The sequence below is a fragment of the Carcharodon carcharias genome, chromosome 21 (genome assembly GCF_017639515.1).
Source record: "Carcharodon carcharias isolate sCarCar2 chromosome 21, sCarCar2.pri, whole genome shotgun sequence".
Taxonomy (NCBI): Eukaryota; Metazoa; Chordata; class Chondrichthyes; order Lamniformes; family Lamnidae; genus Carcharodon; species Carcharodon carcharias.
In genome coordinates this window covers 29840339-29858369 of record NC_054487.1, presented here as the reverse complement: position 1 = coordinate 29858369, position 18031 = coordinate 29840339, and the positions used below count along the sequence as shown (strand labels likewise).

The window sequence follows — 18031 nt, the reverse complement described above, 5'->3', positions numbered from 1 at the left end:
CTCCCAAGGATCTACTTTTGACCCTCTTTGATCCTATTTCTCATCCTGCTCCTTGACAAAACCATTTGAAAATACAGTATCCAGTTCCACATGTAAGGTTTCACATTGTCCAGCTGGACAATGGAGGAGAGGTGTTGAAGGAGGATGTTGCTCAATCATGTCAAAGGCTGAACACACAGCTCTACCTCATCACCACTCTTTCAACCTTACCACTGCCACTGATTTGTCACACCATTTGTCTGACATTCTTTGCTGGTTAAAAGGAGATTTCCTCCAATATTGGGAAGACCGAAGCCATTGTCTTCAGCCCCTACCACAAATTCACAAACATCCTTCTCCTTGGTTTCTGTGTGAGGCTGGACTTGACCATTCCAAAAGTAGGGTTTTACCCCCGTTCCCATAATTTTTCCATCACAGAGACTTCCTACTTCACTAGAACATCGCTGTCTTAACTCCTACCGTAGTTCATCTGATGATGAAACCATCATCCATGCTTTTGTTATCTCTAGACTCAAATATTCCATTGCTAAACTGGCTTCCTTCCCACCTTGCACCTGCCATAAACTTGAGCTCATTCAAAATTCTGCTTCTTGTATTCTAACTAGCCAAAAGGTCAATTCACCCATCACTATGTCGCTGACCTATACTGGCTTCCAATCCAGCAATGCCTCAATTTAAAAATTCTTATGCTTGTTTTCAAATCCCTTCACGGTTTCACCCCATTGTATCTCTGGAGCTTCCTGCAGCCCTACAACCCTCCGAGATCTCTGCACTCTTCCAATTCTGGCTTCTTACAATTCCTGATTTTCATCACTCAACCACTGGAGGCTATGTCCTCAGGTTCCTAAGCCTTAAGCTCTGGAATTCACTACTATCCCTTTCTCCTTTATAAGAAAGCCAATTTAATTATGCCAGTCTATAATTTTCTGGAATATTTCTGGGCATGACCCAGGCCTGGACACGCTTACAGACAATATTTCCTCTCCTCAATTAGCCTGGATGCTCATACAATATCCAGATTGCTTGTTTTAAAGAGGTTTGGTGCATTGGAAGTTCTGGCAGGTGTCATCATTAGCTACCTCCCTATTGACTTCAGGCCTTTAATAGGGCAGGGGAAAAATCCATCCCCATTATAAGCAAGAATTTCCAGCCTTGAATCTTTGGGTTAGAGATGTGAGGCTAAATCTTTAAAAGGCTGTGAAGGCAGGACTAGAGGCCAATGGGCCTGCAATTTCCCACTACCGGCAGGCATGCCTGTTTGCCAGTATATTCCTGCCTCTGAGCCATTTTGGAACATGTCAGTTGCGGGGGTTGGAGAGAATGGCTACCTGCTCAAAATCTGTGGGTAACCAATTCAGCATCATTAAAGACTTATTAAGGCCAGTCTGCTGACGTCGACTGGAATTTTCCAGTTGGCATGTGAGCCCCTGCTGAGGCAGAAACATGGCCCAAGGATGGAAGCAGCCCCCCAGCAGCAGACCAGGGGCCCAGCGTTCCACCAACTATTTTTCACTCCACCTCCAATCATGAGATAGCCACAGCTGAGGCTGCAGATTGCCCTGTGGAGGGAGAAACGGTCTGGCATCCATAACCAGGTTTCATTCCACCCTTCTCAAAAAGTCTTCAGAGTGCATCTCCATAGGCCCCCTAGCCTCTGGAGCCCACTGGACGAGTGTTCTCTCTGGATGAGCGTTCTCTCTGGCCACTAATTTTTAAGCTCACAAAAAATCGCATTGGGCCTCAGGTGGCGATGTGATGTGGGGTCAGGTCCTGGAAATGCGCCCGAAGTCGGAGACCTGACTCCACAACTAAAATTCAACCCCTTGCATTTCTTGGTCCTGCTTAATTTTTCAAAGAACTTCTAAAGTCAAGTTTAATTGAAGACAAATAAATAAAACACCTGTTTTGTGTCATTACTCCAGCATTATGCTGTAAAAATTTGAAATTTTAAACAAGAGGCAAAGATGACTAGGGAAAATGTATAAATGAGGATACTCAGGAAGATGCAACTCACTGGTTTACATTGATAAATATATCCATAAATTTTTAGGCTGTTGCACATGGAATGCACTATTTGCCCAAAAGCATTATTTCTAAGAACGCTATTTATCTTTATTGAATGTGATGTGATTTGCAATATTCTTAGGATATGAAGGGTTTAACACAAATGCAAGATCTTTCTTTATCAAACATCTACAATGGAAATTGATGTAATAAATATTCATAATGGGAAAATCCTAACTTAGTGTGTCAGTAGGAGAACTTTATATAAACATTTCACCACTATGATTTGTTAACACACCAACTGAATCATTCAAACATTTTCAAAAGATTTTGCTCCAACATTTTTTTTCTCAGAAAGTGCAATTCCTCAGGGGATAAATATGTTTAGCACTGCTTATAACAGCACAATTCAGACCAACATTGATTCCTCAGAGGCAGACAGTACAGCAGGCCATTAATGATGGGCCAGATTTTTGCAGATTCAGGAAGACTCCACTGACCTTTCAAAATAGCGGATAGATCACAGATTCGGAAGTCCTGCACCCATTTCTAACGGATCATATTTTCCCAGTTAGGAGAAAGGGGATGTGGAGTGACCTACACATGAGGGTAACTCAAATTCAGCAGGGTAATTTGAACTTAGTGCTGAGTTCGAACAGACCCCATTTTGCTGTAATAATGGCCTTAACCCGCAACATCAGAGTTACAGATTTATGGAGGAGATGTAAAAGCTCGTGAAGGGCAGATAATGTCTGTACAACTGTCAAGCTATGAAGTCATTTAAATCCCAGCCCTATATTTTTTTTTAAAAAAATAGCCTGCCTGTGTCAGTGAGAGTTGAAAAAAATCTGTTCTAGCAGTTACAATAACTGTTGGCATTAACTCAAGGGTTATCATTATTAATCCTTGGATACTTATCACAACATTCAGTTATCCCAGCAAGGAAGTTTTAAGTTCACAGCTTGATTGACAGCTCAAAGAGTTTATTAAAGGATTCGCTGTCTTTGATGTGGGGTTGTGAATACAAATCTGTTTTTATAAAGAATTAATATTTGAGATGCTTTTTGAATGGACTTTCATGAACGAGACCTTTTTTATTACAGTAAAGGCTGTAATAGATATTTAGACCTTTATTTTATTTTACCTCAGCATGGTTCTTAAGGTCTGCTCATGGTGGATACTGGATGAGTTGACATGAAGGGTGTAAGTTTAAAGGATGGGGGCATGAGTTGCCGTTAAGTTGCCATGGGGACTATAAGGGGCCATGGGGGTGGGTGGGGGGAAAGGGTTAGCATTAAGTCAGCATGGAGGGTATGAGGGGCCCTTGGGTGTGGGTTGTGGGCATGAGTTGGCATGGATTGGACATGGGAGAGGTGAGGATGTGATGGGCTATGATGGCTGAGGGCTAGAATACCTAGTATTTAACAGAACAACTGGCCCCAGAAAGCCAAGGCGGGCCTTTTAAATAGCACACCTCGGCACTCGGCAGCCCCGGGGCTTTTTATATCTTTCAATAACGTAATTAGAATTTTCACTTGAAGACCTCACTCTCTCAAATACCTGAGTTAACTGAATGTAAGCTAATGCTATTGAGTGACTGGGCTGGACTCCTTAGCATCATGTTTAGGGCAACACGAGGCTTTCTGGCACTTCAGCCAGACCTCCAAGTTTATGCCAATTACGTGAGATCTGCTGCAGCTGCACTAAAATATTCTTCATCAATCAAAAAACTGTTCACAGAATATCAGAAACAAAGTCTCATACACTGCTTCTGCCTCTGGAACTTTCTCTGAGTTAATGTCATCACCTAAACTCAGGAAGTCTCTTGTGTGCAAAGCTTAGATCTATAGTTAGCTTTCTGTTGTTGAACCAAGTTTGCTGGACACTGAATAGGAGTTATGTATTCTTGGTAAATTTCCTTGCATGGTTTCCCAAATGGGGCAAATTTGTGAAAGATCTGTCGTCGCTGCAATTGTCTCTGACTGCAAATTATTCTCTGACTTAATACACAAATAAAACTCTCTTTTAGTCAAATTACATGGTGATGTTTGGTCAAACAACTTCTGCAGATTAACTGAAGAGGAATGAAGTTAAAGTAGCAAGATCAGCATAATGAGAATTCAGCAAAACAGTAGAGTTAGAAGCAGTTTTATTTGTCAAACTTACTTTGGACAGCACCTTTAAAATCAAAGTCTTCAGAGCAGACTTCAGATGGAATTGCTCATATTAATTTAAAGGATATGTTGCTTTATGAGTTACGAGCTTTAAACCAGTCGATACATTCCACTACTGAGTTGATATGTGTTTAATATTACCTCTCCCTTTAAGGCCACAAGGTGCAATTCTGGTATGTAGCTGTACCCTGAGACTAATGAGTGAATTTCTTGATTTGTTTACACATTTTCTTTTCAATAATATTTAGTTGTGGTTCGTTTGTGGTGCATAGGAATTATAAGGTCTGATATGTGACATCTTAAGTGTGTTAGATGTGCCTCCAATTGTTTGTATGTATACTGCTTGGTCCTCTGCGGCATTGCACATGGGGAAACCAAGATCAAGTGTAGCCAGGACATACTTAGACCAGGGTACTCATTTTACAGCCATATAACCTGTTCTAAATTTTGTAGTCCCATTATAAATTCCTATGTTCACAGTGGAAACTGTCCTTGTAAATGTGTTGCGCAGAAATTGCATCCTCCTGGCAGTGGTGGTGCTATGTTTCTCTTTTGGTTGTGATGAAGGATCATTGAGCTGAAATGTTAACTCTGTTCCTCTCTCTTGCCACAGATATTTCCTGACCTGCTGAAGTTTTCCAGTATTTTCTTTTTTAAGCTTCCTTTTTGATTTTTGTTTTAGCCACTGTGTCTCAATCTCTCTATCTTCATCAAGCTTTCTCTCGCTCTATACTTACCTTGGTTGTCTTTTCTATTGTTTTTTTCTGAGCTACATCTCTCTCACTCTCCTTTCTCTTCCTCAATCTTTCCCTCTGTCTCCCTTGATTTCTTTGTCTCTCTCAATCTCCACTTCTCTTTTTGTCTGTTTCTTTCTCTATATTTACTCTCTCTCTGCCTTTAAAAATAAGGCACTAAAAGTAATTTGCCTGTTAAAACTTACATCAGAAAAGGTTCCTAATTCAAGCTTTACTTTGTTATCAGGTGCCTTCTCACAATTTCTCTTGTAGCCTGAGAAATAATTTATTTTGGTTGTGCACAGACTACATGCAGAAAGTTATACTGATGGAGACCTGATATTTTTTCCACAGTCCACACACAGGCTGTGACATCTTTGGAGTTGTAGCCACAGATGTTTGTTGGGAATTGAAGTTGCTGAACGCTTTCGCTGCCAGTGACAGTTCTGGCAAGCCTATAAACTCAAATGCTTGGTTTTTCAGAGAGCTTCTGGCATCTGATGAAAATTATTGTAATTCACATTTTAAACACAGAACATGTGCCTATTGTTGGTTCCTGGTCCCCAATTCGTTGTGACTTATGGATCCGGGTTGCACGCTTGTTTTGGGCTGGCCAAGTTGGTACAATAGATAGAGTAGGTCGGTAGATGCTTCTTAGGTGGAACACATTCTGTTGATTTACAAAGGTATTCAGCAGCTACATATGTGTACTTTCAACTCAAACCCTGTCTCTGCACTACAGAGTCTAACTATAGTCTACTGATTACTGAGGTAGCCCGCGCTAATTTTCTATTGGATACTAAGATTACGTGATCTTCCATTATAACTTTGTTCTTAAAGGTATATTACACATCGGATTACCACATCCCTCCCCCTTCACTCAGAAATACATTTTACAGTTACAATTATAATTTTCTCAAAATATCAAATTATTTATACAGATAAGTAATTTACAAATTCAGTCTTTCTAGGGGTTTCCTTCTGCGTGTAGAACGTCTCAGCTCTACAGCTTCAGATGCTTTGTCAGGAACCTCCTATTTTGGAGTTTTCTGAACATCAGGTTCTTCGGCGGGCACCTGACATCTGTTTCCTCAACTCATGCAGGTACAGCTGACCCTTCAGACACATCTGTACTCAGTTGTGTTCTCGCAACAGGAAGCATTGACTCTGTCGTAAACACTGGTGAAATCATTTCTTGATGAATGGTTTCTCTCCTTATGTGATCCACATGTCTCTATATGACTCGGTCTTCCACCTTCATATGGTAAGAAAGAGGTCCAGTCACTGTACTTATTTCACCCGATAACCACTTTGGTCCTTCTCCAAAATTCTTCACATGTACTGTCTCTCCTATGGTAAACTTTCTGTCATGACTATGCCAGTCATGTCTAGTTTTCTGACTTCCCTGACTCCTTTCCATCTTCTCCTCTAAATTTGGCATTATTAAGCTCAATCTTGTCCTGAGACAGCGTTTCATCAATAATTCCGCAGGTGTAACACCTGTTGTCGTGTGAGGGGTGGTCCTATAATAGAAAAGAAAGAAAGCCTGCTAGCTTGGTTGCTATGGAATCTCCAGTTAATTTCTTCATGTCAGACTTGAATGTTTGAACCGCCCTTTCAGCCAGTCCATTTGAGGAAGGGTGGTACAGTGAAGTTTTTACACGAGTGATACCGCTGAGGCTGATAAACCGTTGAAACTCAGCACTCGTAAATGCCATGCCGTTATCAGATCCGACCACTTCTGGTAGTCCATGAATGACAAAACCTTGATGTAGCTTCTCTGTTGTAGCAGAAGACGTTGGTGACTTCACCTCATATATGTTCATCCATTTTGAGTGTGCATCAATAATGAGCAGAAACATTGTTCCCATGAAAGGCCCCATATAGTCAATGTGTAATCGTACCCATGGCTTTCCTGGCCACTCCCAAGGGTGTATAGGAGCTGTTGAAGGTAACTTTTGCACTTGCTGACACTGCATACCATTCTTCACTAAGCTCTCTATTTCTCCATCCATCCCAGGCCACCATAGATAGCTGTATGCTATGGTCTTCATTCGGGAAATTTCTGGATATGCACCATGTAGTTCAACTAACAATGGCTTTCTTCTTTTGGAGGAACAATCACTCGTGCTCCCCACGATAAGATATCACCCTAGCTGGTTATTTCATGCCTTCTGTTAAAATATGCTTTCATTTCATCAGATACCTGCTCTTGTGACCAACCATGAAGAACTTGTCCTCATACTTTGCGTAAGACTGGGCATCGATTTGTCCATTCTTTAATTTGTCTAGCACATGTCATGATGAATCTAAGAAGTTCAACAATAAAACGAGTTCTTGTGGGACTGAGGCCTATTTTTGTAGTAGCTCTAGTAACTCACTTTCTCTCAGCTGAAAAATTTCAGCCCATTCTAACTTAATCTCCTTTAGCTAGTTTCATCCAAGGAGGCTTGGCCCCTTGCCTGCTACCACCATCAAGGGTAGTTTTACCAATTGGCTTCCATAGTGAACAGTAACTCTGCTTATGCCTTTGACTTGGATGTCTTCTCCCATGTTAGTTTTTAATTTGGCATCTGTTTCTTCCAAATTTAATTTATGTTCACCATAATTCAGATATTTGAAGGTGTGTTCACCAATCACTGTAGTGGAAGCTCCTGTGTCCACTGCCATTCTAATAGGTCTGCCATTTACCTTCACTGTTACATATAATGGTTTTGTTTTCCCAACCTTCAAGTTATACAACAAATAAATATCTGAATCTGTTACTTCAGGCTCTTCTACATTGTAGATCTCACAGGGGTTTTCCCTTTGTTTAAAAGTCTGCCTGATTCTTTCCTTGTACAGTCTCATTAGGTGTCTGTGACAATAAAAACATTTAATTTTTTTAAACTGCCAATCATTATAAGGTTGTCTGTTTCCACCTCTGTTGCCATTATTCCATGTTTTCACTGCTAAGTCACTTCTTTTTATTTGTCTGCTAGTGGTGGCTGTTCCCCGCTTCTCGGCAGAGCCTTGCATTTTCGCGCCGTTTTTGGCTGGGGCTTCCCGCCCAATGTGGAGTTTGGTGCCAATTTGCTCTCCCTGTGTGGCTTTTGAATCCCTTACTATGCTTTCCATGGCCAGTTCTATCTCTGGCACTTCCTTAAAATCCAAATTTGTTTCAGACAGTAATCTCTTCTGAATCGTTTCCTCATTTACACTGCACATTAAATGATCTCTGAGCATGTCATTTAAAGGTGTACCAAACTCGCAATGTTCTGTTAATTGTTTCAAACTTGCCACATAACAAGCAACTATCTTCCCTGGGGCTCTATTTCTTGAGTTAAATTTGAACCGTTGCATCATTACTGAGGGCTTTGACTGGTAACGACCATTTATGAGTTCCACCAGTTCCTCAAAACTTTTCAAATCAGAGTCACCGGGTGCCATCATACTTCGGATCAATCTATAGGTTTTATTCCATATGTGGATAAGAGGATCACTTGCCTCTTCTCTTCCCCCGTAATGTCATTCACTTGGAAAAAGAATGCGAGATGCTCTGTATAATGAGACCAATTGTCCACAACTGGATCGAAAGGATCAATTCTTCCAAATTGTGGCATTCTGTGATGGGATTGCTTCAGCCTTTAGGACGGGAATTCTACTTACAATTACTGTGCAAGGTACAGCCTGATTTCATTTCTCTTAGGCCTGATTTTTCAGTTGGTGGGCGGGCTCGGCGGGAGTGGGCGGGGGCGGTTGCGGAGCCGACCGCCACCCACAATCGGCTCCGCGCCACTATTTTATGTGGGCTGGCCAATTAAGGCCTGCTCAGCGTAATACACGAGCTGTAGCACTCAGTGCTACCTGTGCGGGCGGAGGCAGGAAGGAAAGTCAGGGCCAGTGCTCTTTTGCGCACATGCTTCAATCTCCCTGCGGCACGGAGCTGCCTTAGGGAGATTGAAGCACTCTTGAAATAAATAAATAAATGGATTGAAAATTTAATTAAACATGTCCCACCTCATGTGACTGTGTCACATGAGGTGGGACATGTTTTTATATTTCAGAATTTTTAAAAATTTAATTCGTAAAAGCTTCAGGGAACCTCATCCCACTCCAAACTTGAAGGCTGCTTGGCCTTTTCGCCTGCTCGCCAACCAGCATAAACAACGATCTTAATTACTTCCTTCATGGCCTTAATAGGCTGTTTAAATATCAGTGGGCGTGCAGCCATCTCTGGTGCGCGCCCGCTGAACGAAACATCGCGAGACAGCGCAATAACATTGGGATGCATGCCCGACATCATTGTGTGTCATTTTATGCACTGGCGTGTCAGGCCCGTCCCTGTACGCTGACTGAAAAATTCAGGCCTTGATTTCCTTTGTTAACTTATTTTATTCTTGAAGCCAGTTTATTGTACCTTCGCTGTCTTCCTCACTTTTTCTTGTTTTTTTCTTCATCACCAGTTTGTTAGATCTCGGTCACCAATTTGTTAGGACTTGTGGATCCGGGTTGCACGCATGTTTTGGGATTGCTGAGTTGGTACAATAGACAGAATAGATCAGTAGACACTTCTTAGGTGGAACATATTCTGTTTATTTACAAAGGTATTCAGCAGCTAACTTGTGTGCTTTCAACTCAAACCCTGTCTCTGCACTACAGACTCTAACTATAGACTACTGACTACTGAGGTAGCCCGCGCTAATCTTCTATTGGATACCAAGATCATGTGATTTTCTATTATAACATGCTTCTTAAAGGTATATTACACATCAGATTACCACACCCATGTTTAATTTTTTTTGTACATTTTGTAATGACTATGTCTTCGATATGTCACAAACCTTATTTCCAAAAACCTAATTTTCTCATTGAGTTCAAAGTGGTAGCCAAAAGGATTTTCAAAATATTTGAAGTGGCTTGATTGATTCAGCTTCTTTATTTTATTGCTAGTTTAAGCACACATTTTTGGTTTGTAAACTTTTGAACTTCATAGTGGCTTTCGTTCCTGCTTGTTACTTGCTGAATGTTAAATTCTCTACTTGTTAAATTGTATTTTGTTATTGTTTCATGAATATGAAGTTCAGGTCAATGAGCTACAAGCATGGAATTGAATTATGGAATCTTTACAGTGCAGAAGGAGGCCATTCAGCCCACTGAGTCTGCGCTGTCTCTCTGAAAGAGCATTCTACCAAGTCCCATTCCCTGCCTTATCCCTGTAACCTTGCACATTCCTTCTTTTCAGATAGCAACTCAATTCCCTTTTGAATACCTGAATCAAACCTGCCTCCACCACCCTCTTAGAAAGTTCAGTCCAGACTCCAACCACCCTCTGGGTGAAAACATTTTTCGTCACATCTCTTTTATATCTTTGCCAATTATTTTGAACCTTTTCCCTCTAGTTCTCGATGCCCCCTTGAGTGGGAACAGATTCTCGCTATTTACCCTACCCATACCCCTCAGGATCTTGAATACCTATATCAAGTCTCCTTTCAGCTTTATTTTCTCCAAGGAAAACAGCCTGAATATTTGCCCAGGATTTTTCTTAGTATTAAGGTGACACAGAAAGTGTAATATGACAGCCAGGGAAAGTATGCAATTGTATCATTAATATTAAACTGATAACTAGATATACACTAACAACATGTAGATAGATAAATACATACTGTAGTTCAATCAAGTTTTAAACACTGCTTTATGCCCTAGCATAATACACAAAATTGTTGAGTGTTTGACCTGTCTAAATTTCAGCTGAAGGTCACAAGTTGGAGTCCCAGAACTGCTTATTACTTAGGTATGCTAGCCCTGAGATAGCTGAGTCTTCTATTGTGTGCCTGCACGCCTCTAATCAAGGCCTGCAGGGTCTGGTGGGTGAAGCAGGTGCTACCTTCTTCATGAGGCTCTCGGCCTTCTTCTTCTGGCTGCTAGACGTCTCTGGTGGGCTGGAGAGAGTGAGATTATGTTTTGGACTGGCCTTTAAATATGGCATCTGGACCTTCGAACCCATCGTCTGGGCGGATGGATCAGATCCTTATCCATCAGGTGATTCGGATCGATACATGCCTTTGCACAATTAATGGCCCTCCAAACGCGGAATCATGTGCAAGTTCCCGCCATTCCTGCTAGCGGGGTTGAAGCTGCTGAAACTGCCCGCCACCATTTAGTCTCATTAACGGAAAATTCTGCCCAAGAGTTCTTGCTGTGGACTTGCCACTTGTCATATCCTTGATATCAGTAGCAATTTGATTTGTTTAAACATATAGACACATAGAAACTAGGAGCAGGAGTAGGCCATTCAGCCCTTCGAGCCTGCTCCACCATTCAATATGATCATGGCTGATCCTCTACCTCAACACCATATTCCTGCTTTCTCTCCATACCCCTTGATGCCCCTAATATCCAAAAACTTATCAATTTCTTTCTTGAATATACTCAGTGACAAGGCCTCCACAGCCTTCTATGGTATAGAATTCACAGGTTGACCACTCTCTGAGTGAAGAGGTTTTTCCTCATCTCAGTCAACAATTGTTCTCATAATGATGGAGAAATAAAAATGCTCACAATTAATGGCCTCTATAATTTATTTTGAGTGGCTAGTGTTCATGCCTAGAATGTTGTGTGGTACTTGATTATTTATATTGTTTCTGATTATTCTACAGGCAAGAAGCACTGCTGGCAGCCATCAGTGAGAAGGATGCAAACATTGCTCTGCTGGAACTCTCCTCATCTAAGAAGAAGAAGACACAAGAGGAGGTAGCATCACTAAAGAGGGAAAAAGATAGATTGGTGCAGCAACTCAAACAGCAGGTCAGTGTCCATCTGCACTTTGATCTGCATTTACTAAGGAATTCCATGCTAATGTTCCTCCATTTGGCCAGTGTTAAAAATAAAGCTGGAATCATTTAATTTACCCAGGTTAACCCAATGGAAATATCAAAATCAGTTTGAAATGGTGTAATAACAGGTTTTAATTTATTGTGTGTCACTGCACAGTGATAGCCAGGCTGCGAACCTGACAAATGATCCTTGGTAAGCATGTGAACAATGATACATGAATGCGCATATTAACACAGATCAATCAGATCTCTGCAATATGACGGACAATGGTGGACAGAATTCTTTTGTATTTATATGATATAGATAAATACTGAAAAAGTGAATGATTTAAATATTTCAAATTATTATATAGCTTCTAAATTGATCACTAAATACGACAAATTATATAAACAATAATTCTGGAATTGCTCAGATGTGAAATATTAAAAATTTAAACTCAATATTAAATTACAATAATTTGTATTTTCTTTGCTTTCTACATAAAGTTTTTTCCTAAAATCTGCTCTAACATTTGGCTTAGAGTCCTGTTTACTTTCAGCTTCAACTTTAAAATAGGTTTATTTGTGTATAATTAGTCACTTTTGTTTTGAACAGGCTGTGCATATGTTCTTTAACTTATGTACTTCAATTATAACAATGTGGTTACAAATTTGTATTTATTTATTAAATCAATATGCTTACTGCATGTATTTAAAAAGAGAATGGAAGAAAACAAATTAAACCTGTGACCTATAAGGCAAAGGAACAACTGGTGAAATCTGAGCCTGAACTGTAGTCTGAATGGATAGCAAGATATAACAGTAAGATGCAGAAGTGGGCCTGGAATTGAGAGCCAGATACAGGCTCGAGGGTAGTAGGGCTAATACAGATAGCAAGGGTGGATATAGCAGGATCTGTAAAAATAAGAAATCAGTCTTGAATGTGCTGCAGAGTATGGGCGTGGGAGGGAAGAAAATGGGAAACTGTGACAATGGAGGCATGTGATTTGTTGGAGTTTGTAGTCCGGTTGCTTGGCTATTTTGCACACACTTCACAGTACAGTTGTATTCTTTGTCAAGACATACTGAGCCTCATAGTAACTTGTGGGAGTTATAGTGGAGTTGTTTGGCTGAGAACAGAATGGAGAAAATTCTCTTGCATGATCATGGAGAAGAATGAAGGAAAATTTGGACAATGAATACTAGCACCACTTGAATTGGCATTTGCGCCCACCTCCTCCAAGAGGACTACTGTCCGCTGCTCCTTCCCCACCTTTCACATGCAAATTATACTAAATGGAAGAAACCACTCTCAGGAGCATCTCCTGGCAGACTGCTGTATTTATCACCACTTCTGGGGGTATCATTTGGACAGTGGTTGTAAATGCTGAAAAGCAACAGCAAAATCCTTGACGCATCATTTGGAGGCAGAATCAATGCTTTCTCTTCTTCTAGTAGATCCCAAACAATGCTGAAAGTGCTAATCTTGGCAGAGAGAGATCGCTCCATAATGGAAGTCTCTTGTCATCAAATCAAACATGGGCAAAGAAACCTCCTGCTGGTTACCACCTATCGCTGCCCCCTTGCCCCCTCAGCTGATGAATAAGTACTCCCCTATGTTGAATACCACTTGGAAGAAACTCTGAGGATGGCAAGGAAACAGAATGTACTTTGGGTGGGAGACTTCAATGTCCATCATTAAGAATGGCTTGCTGGCAAAACTGCTGTCTGAATTGGCCAGGCCCTAAAGGACTGGGTCTGTAGCAGGTGGTGAGGGAGCCAACGAGAGGGAAAACCTACTTGACCTCGTCCTCACCAATCTACCTGTCCCAGATGCATCTGCCCAGGACAGTATTGGTAGGAGTGAACATTGCACAGTCCTTGTGGAGATGAAGCTCCATCTTCACATTGGGAATATCCTCCATCGTTTTGGGTGGCACAACTGCCGTGCTAAATTTCGAACATATCTAGCAACTCAAAACAATGCTTTGGTGTTGGTAAAGTTGAGTTATTTAAAAATTCCAGAGGGAAACTTTAAACAACTGTCATAACCTATATTTTTATTTTTGTATGATTGAGATGCAGCTCTAAGTTCAGGAATCAGACCACTAGTTCTCGAGAGGTTTTATATCAAAATACATGAGACATTTATTAATTTACACAAGTTAAATATATACACATGGCTAACAAATTCCCAAACTAATTTCCATTAAGGCAACAGCAACTTATAGACTTTCTGCAGACACCAGGCAAAGCATTTTCACCTTACAAATTCAAAATGAGGTTCCCTTCACTTTGGTTCCTGTGAGACGGTTGTAGGTTTACAGCTGCTTTGATCTTACATTGCCTCTTCCCTTCACACATAAAACTACTGTCTGTTGTACCCAACATAACTCATTGAATATAAATTCTCATTGTATCACCAGCCCCTTTGACCTCCACCTCTTCCAACAATAAACCCCTTCCATAGTACCAATTTTATTGGTACTATAAGCATATGTTTAGACTCTGCTAGTTAGGTCCAAGATTTCACCCCCCTTCTTGAATGCTCTATTCAACAAAATGCAAATGCACTCTACATCTCTTACATCTCAAAAGTAGTATACATCAATGAACCAAGACGCACTTTAATCCAATTAAGGTGCACCCACAGACTAAACCTCTATTTTAAAAGAAAGATAATTTCCAATAATATTTACATTCATAGTTTCATGACAGCATCCATGAGGCACCTTGGGCCATCAGCAGCAGCAGAATCATACTCAACCACAATCTATAATCTCATGTCCCGGCATATACCCCACTCTGCTGTTAGCATCAAGCCAGGGGATCAAACCTGGTTTAATGAAGAGTGCAGGAGGGCATGCTAGGAGCAGCACCAGGCGTACCTAAAAATCTGGTGAAGTTGCAACACAGGACTACTTGCATACCAAACAGCGGAAGTAGCATGCAATAGACAGAGCCAAGTGATCCCACAACCAACGAATCAGACCTAAGCACTGCAGTCCTTCCACATCTAATCGTGAATGGGGGTGGATAATTAAATAATGAGGAGGCTCCACAAATATCCCCATCCTTAATATTGGGGGAGCCCAACACGTCAGTACAAAAGACAAGGCTGAAGCATTTGCATCCATCTTCAGCCAGAAGTGCCAAGTGGATGATCCATCTCAGTCTCTTCCTGAGGCACAGATGCAGTCTTCAGCCAATTCGATTCACTCCTCATGATATCAAGAAATGGCTGAAGGCACTGGATATTGCAAAGGCAATAGGCTCTGTCAACTTTCCAGCAATAGTTCTGAAGACTTGTGCTCCAGAACTAGCCTCTAGCCAAGCTGTTCCAGTACAGCTACAACACTGGCATCTACCCGACAATGTGGAAATTTGGCCAGGTATGTCCTGTCCACAAAAAGCAGGATAAACCCAACCTGGCCAATTACTGCCCCATTAGTCTAATCTAGATCATCAGCAAAGTGATTGAAGGTGTCATGGACAGTGAGTCCTATTAAGCAGTACTACTCAACAGTAACCTGCTCACTGATGCTCAGTTTGGGTTCATCCAGGGCCACTCAGCTCCTGACCTCATTACAGCCTTAGTCCAAATATGGACAAAAGAACTCAAGAGGTGAGACTGATTGCCCTTGACATCAAGACATCATTTGACTGAGTGTGGCATCAAGAAGCCCTAGCAAAACTGGAGTCAATGGGAATCAAGGGAAAAATCTCTGTTTATTGGAGTCATACCAAGCACAAAGGAAGATGGTTTTGGTTATTAGAGGTAAATCATCTTAGTCCCAGGACTTCACTGCAAGAGTTCCTCAGGGTAATGTCCTAGGCCCAAACATCTTCAGCTGCTTCATCTGTGACACTCCCTCCATCATAAGGCCTGAAGTGGAGATGTTCACTGATGATTGCACAATGTTCAGCACCATTCGCAACCCCTCAGATACTGAAATGTTTTTGTTAACAGTTCTCAACCACCGAACCCATAGAGAGTTCGGCCTTGGCGTTTCAGGGCATAGACCACATCCATGGCGGTAACAGTCTTGCGTTTAGCGTGTTCCGTGTAGGTGACCGAGTCTCGGATTATACTTTCTAAGAAAACCTTGAGAACCCTGCGAGTTTCCTCGTAAATCAGGCCGGAGATGCGCTTAACGCCCCCGCGACGAGTGAGGCGGCGAATAGCAGGTTTAGTGATTCCCTGGATATTATCTCGGAGGACTTTCCGGTGCCGTTTCGCACCCCCTTTACTGAGACCTTTCCCGCCTTTGCCTCTACTGGACATCACACCCGGAGACAAAGCTTTGCAATGACCCCTCAGATACTGAAGCAGTCTGTGCCCAGATGTAGAAAGACCTGAACAACATTCAGGTTTGGGCTGATAAGTGGCAAGTAACATTGGTGCCACATAAGTGCCAGGTACTGGCCATCTCCAACATGACAAAATCCAACAATCTCCCTTTGACATTTGATGGCATTACCATCACTGAATAACCTACTTTCAACATCATGGGGATTACAATTGACCAAAAACTAAACCGGACCAGCCTTGTAAATACTGTGACTACGAGAGCAGGTCAGAGGTTGGGATTTCTGTGGAGAGTAGCTCACCTCCTGACTCTCCAAAGACTTTTCACCACTTACAAGGCACAAGCCAGGAGTGTGATGGAATATTCTCCACTTGCCTGGATGAGTGCAGCTCCAACAATAATCAAGAAGCTCGACACTTTCCAGGATGGCTTGATTGGCATCCCATCTACCACCTTTAACGTTCACCCCTTCACCACCGATGCATGGTGGCAGCTTTATGTACCATCTACAAGATGCACGGCGACAACTCACCAAGGCTTCTTTGATAGCATCTCCCAAACCCGTGACCTCTACCTCTACTGGAAGGGCAAAGGCAGCAGATGCATAGGAATACCACCACCTGCAAGTTCCCCTCCAAGCCACATACCATCCTAACTTGGACCTATATCGCCGTTGCTTCATGTCGCTTGGTCAAAATCCTGGAACACCTTTCCTAACAACACTGTGAGTGTACTTACACCACATGCGTGGCATCACTGCCTTCTCAAGAACAATTAGCGATGAGCAATAAGTGCTGGCCTAGTCAGGGACACCCACATCCTGTGAAAGAATAAAGTTGATGTGATCTTTAGCACACTTTTTGACACTTTGAGGTCTGTTTCTCTTTGATATTTCAGGAACATCTCCTGCAGCACCATCAGAATTTTTCATCCTTGCAGCCGTGAGCTCTCTCTTGCTGATGGGAATTGCATCAGAAGCCCACCACTCATAAATGAGCCCCAACCCAGGTGAATGGGCTGGTGTTGACATAAATCTATAAATACAAATGTAATTCACACCCTATCAGAACTCCATCCTAAAGAGGAAAATGCTCAGCTGGACAAGTTGAGCCTTGAAATACCGAAGAGTTCAATAACCTTGAGCGGGCAGATGAGGTAGAGGTGAGAGTGTGCCAAAGCTTTGGAATATTTGAGCGGACATAGAATTTGCACATTGTTGTCACATTATTTTCTGTAAAGAAAAGAGCGAAAGCCACAAGAGGAAATAATGAGGCACATTCTTACTTTTGTTGATCATTTTAGGCCTGAAATGGGTGGGCCGGATAGAGGCACAAAATAGCATGGAAGGTTATACTGGAGCTCAGAAATGATTGCCACCTCTCCAGCTTGCAGCTTACCTCCTGCAAGTCAAAGCTGCTCTTCCAACCTCTGGCTGCTCATTTCCGGAGCCCTCAGTCACAGAGAGGGTTCAGGGAGAGAAACAGCACGCGGGAGAGGCGGGGAATGGGAGATTTGGTGAGATGAAAGTTCTGCAGTGACCGGCAGGCTCAAGGAGTGGCAGAGGCCACAAACCTGAGAGTTGGCATTGAGAGGCAGGGTCAAGGAGCACCAGAGGTTGCAAGCTGGAAGGTTGGCAGCAGGAGGCAGGGTCAGGGTCTGCGAGCCAGAGGGTCAGCAGCGAGAGGCAGGATCAGAGAGCACCAAAGGCCAAGAGCCAGAGGGTCAGCAGTGAGAGGCAGGGTCAAGGAGCTCCAGAGGCTGCAAGCTGGAGGGTCAACAGCGAGAGGCAGGGGCAGGGAGCACCAGAGGCCACGAACCCGAGGGTAGGTAGCGAGGGGGGTGGTCAGAGAGTTCCAGAGGATGCGAGCTGAATGGTCGGTGAGAGGAAGGTTCTGCAACAACCAGGAGCTTCAGGGAGTCGGATATTTGACAAGTGGAAGGGTCAGCAAGCAGAATTGATGGCAAGCAGGAAAGGCAACAAGTGGAAGGTAAGTAAAAAGTTAGCATATCTTTTA

General features: G+C 42.3%; 1 protein-coding gene across 9 annotated transcripts in view; it reads left to right on the top strand.

The window, feature by feature from the left end:
• Positions 1 to 18031, top strand: part of erc1b (ELKS/RAB6-interacting/CAST family member 1b) — a 1202158-nt gene that overhangs the window by 865857 nt on the left and 318270 nt on the right. For all 9 annotated transcript variants that reach the window (XM_041215847.1, XM_041215845.1, XM_041215843.1 and 6 more), the window contains one exon: positions 11551 to 11698. In XM_041215847.1, the coding sequence (XP_041071781.1) occupies positions 11551 to 11698 (148 nt within the window). The remainder of the gene's footprint in view (positions 1 to 11550; positions 11699 to 18031) is intronic.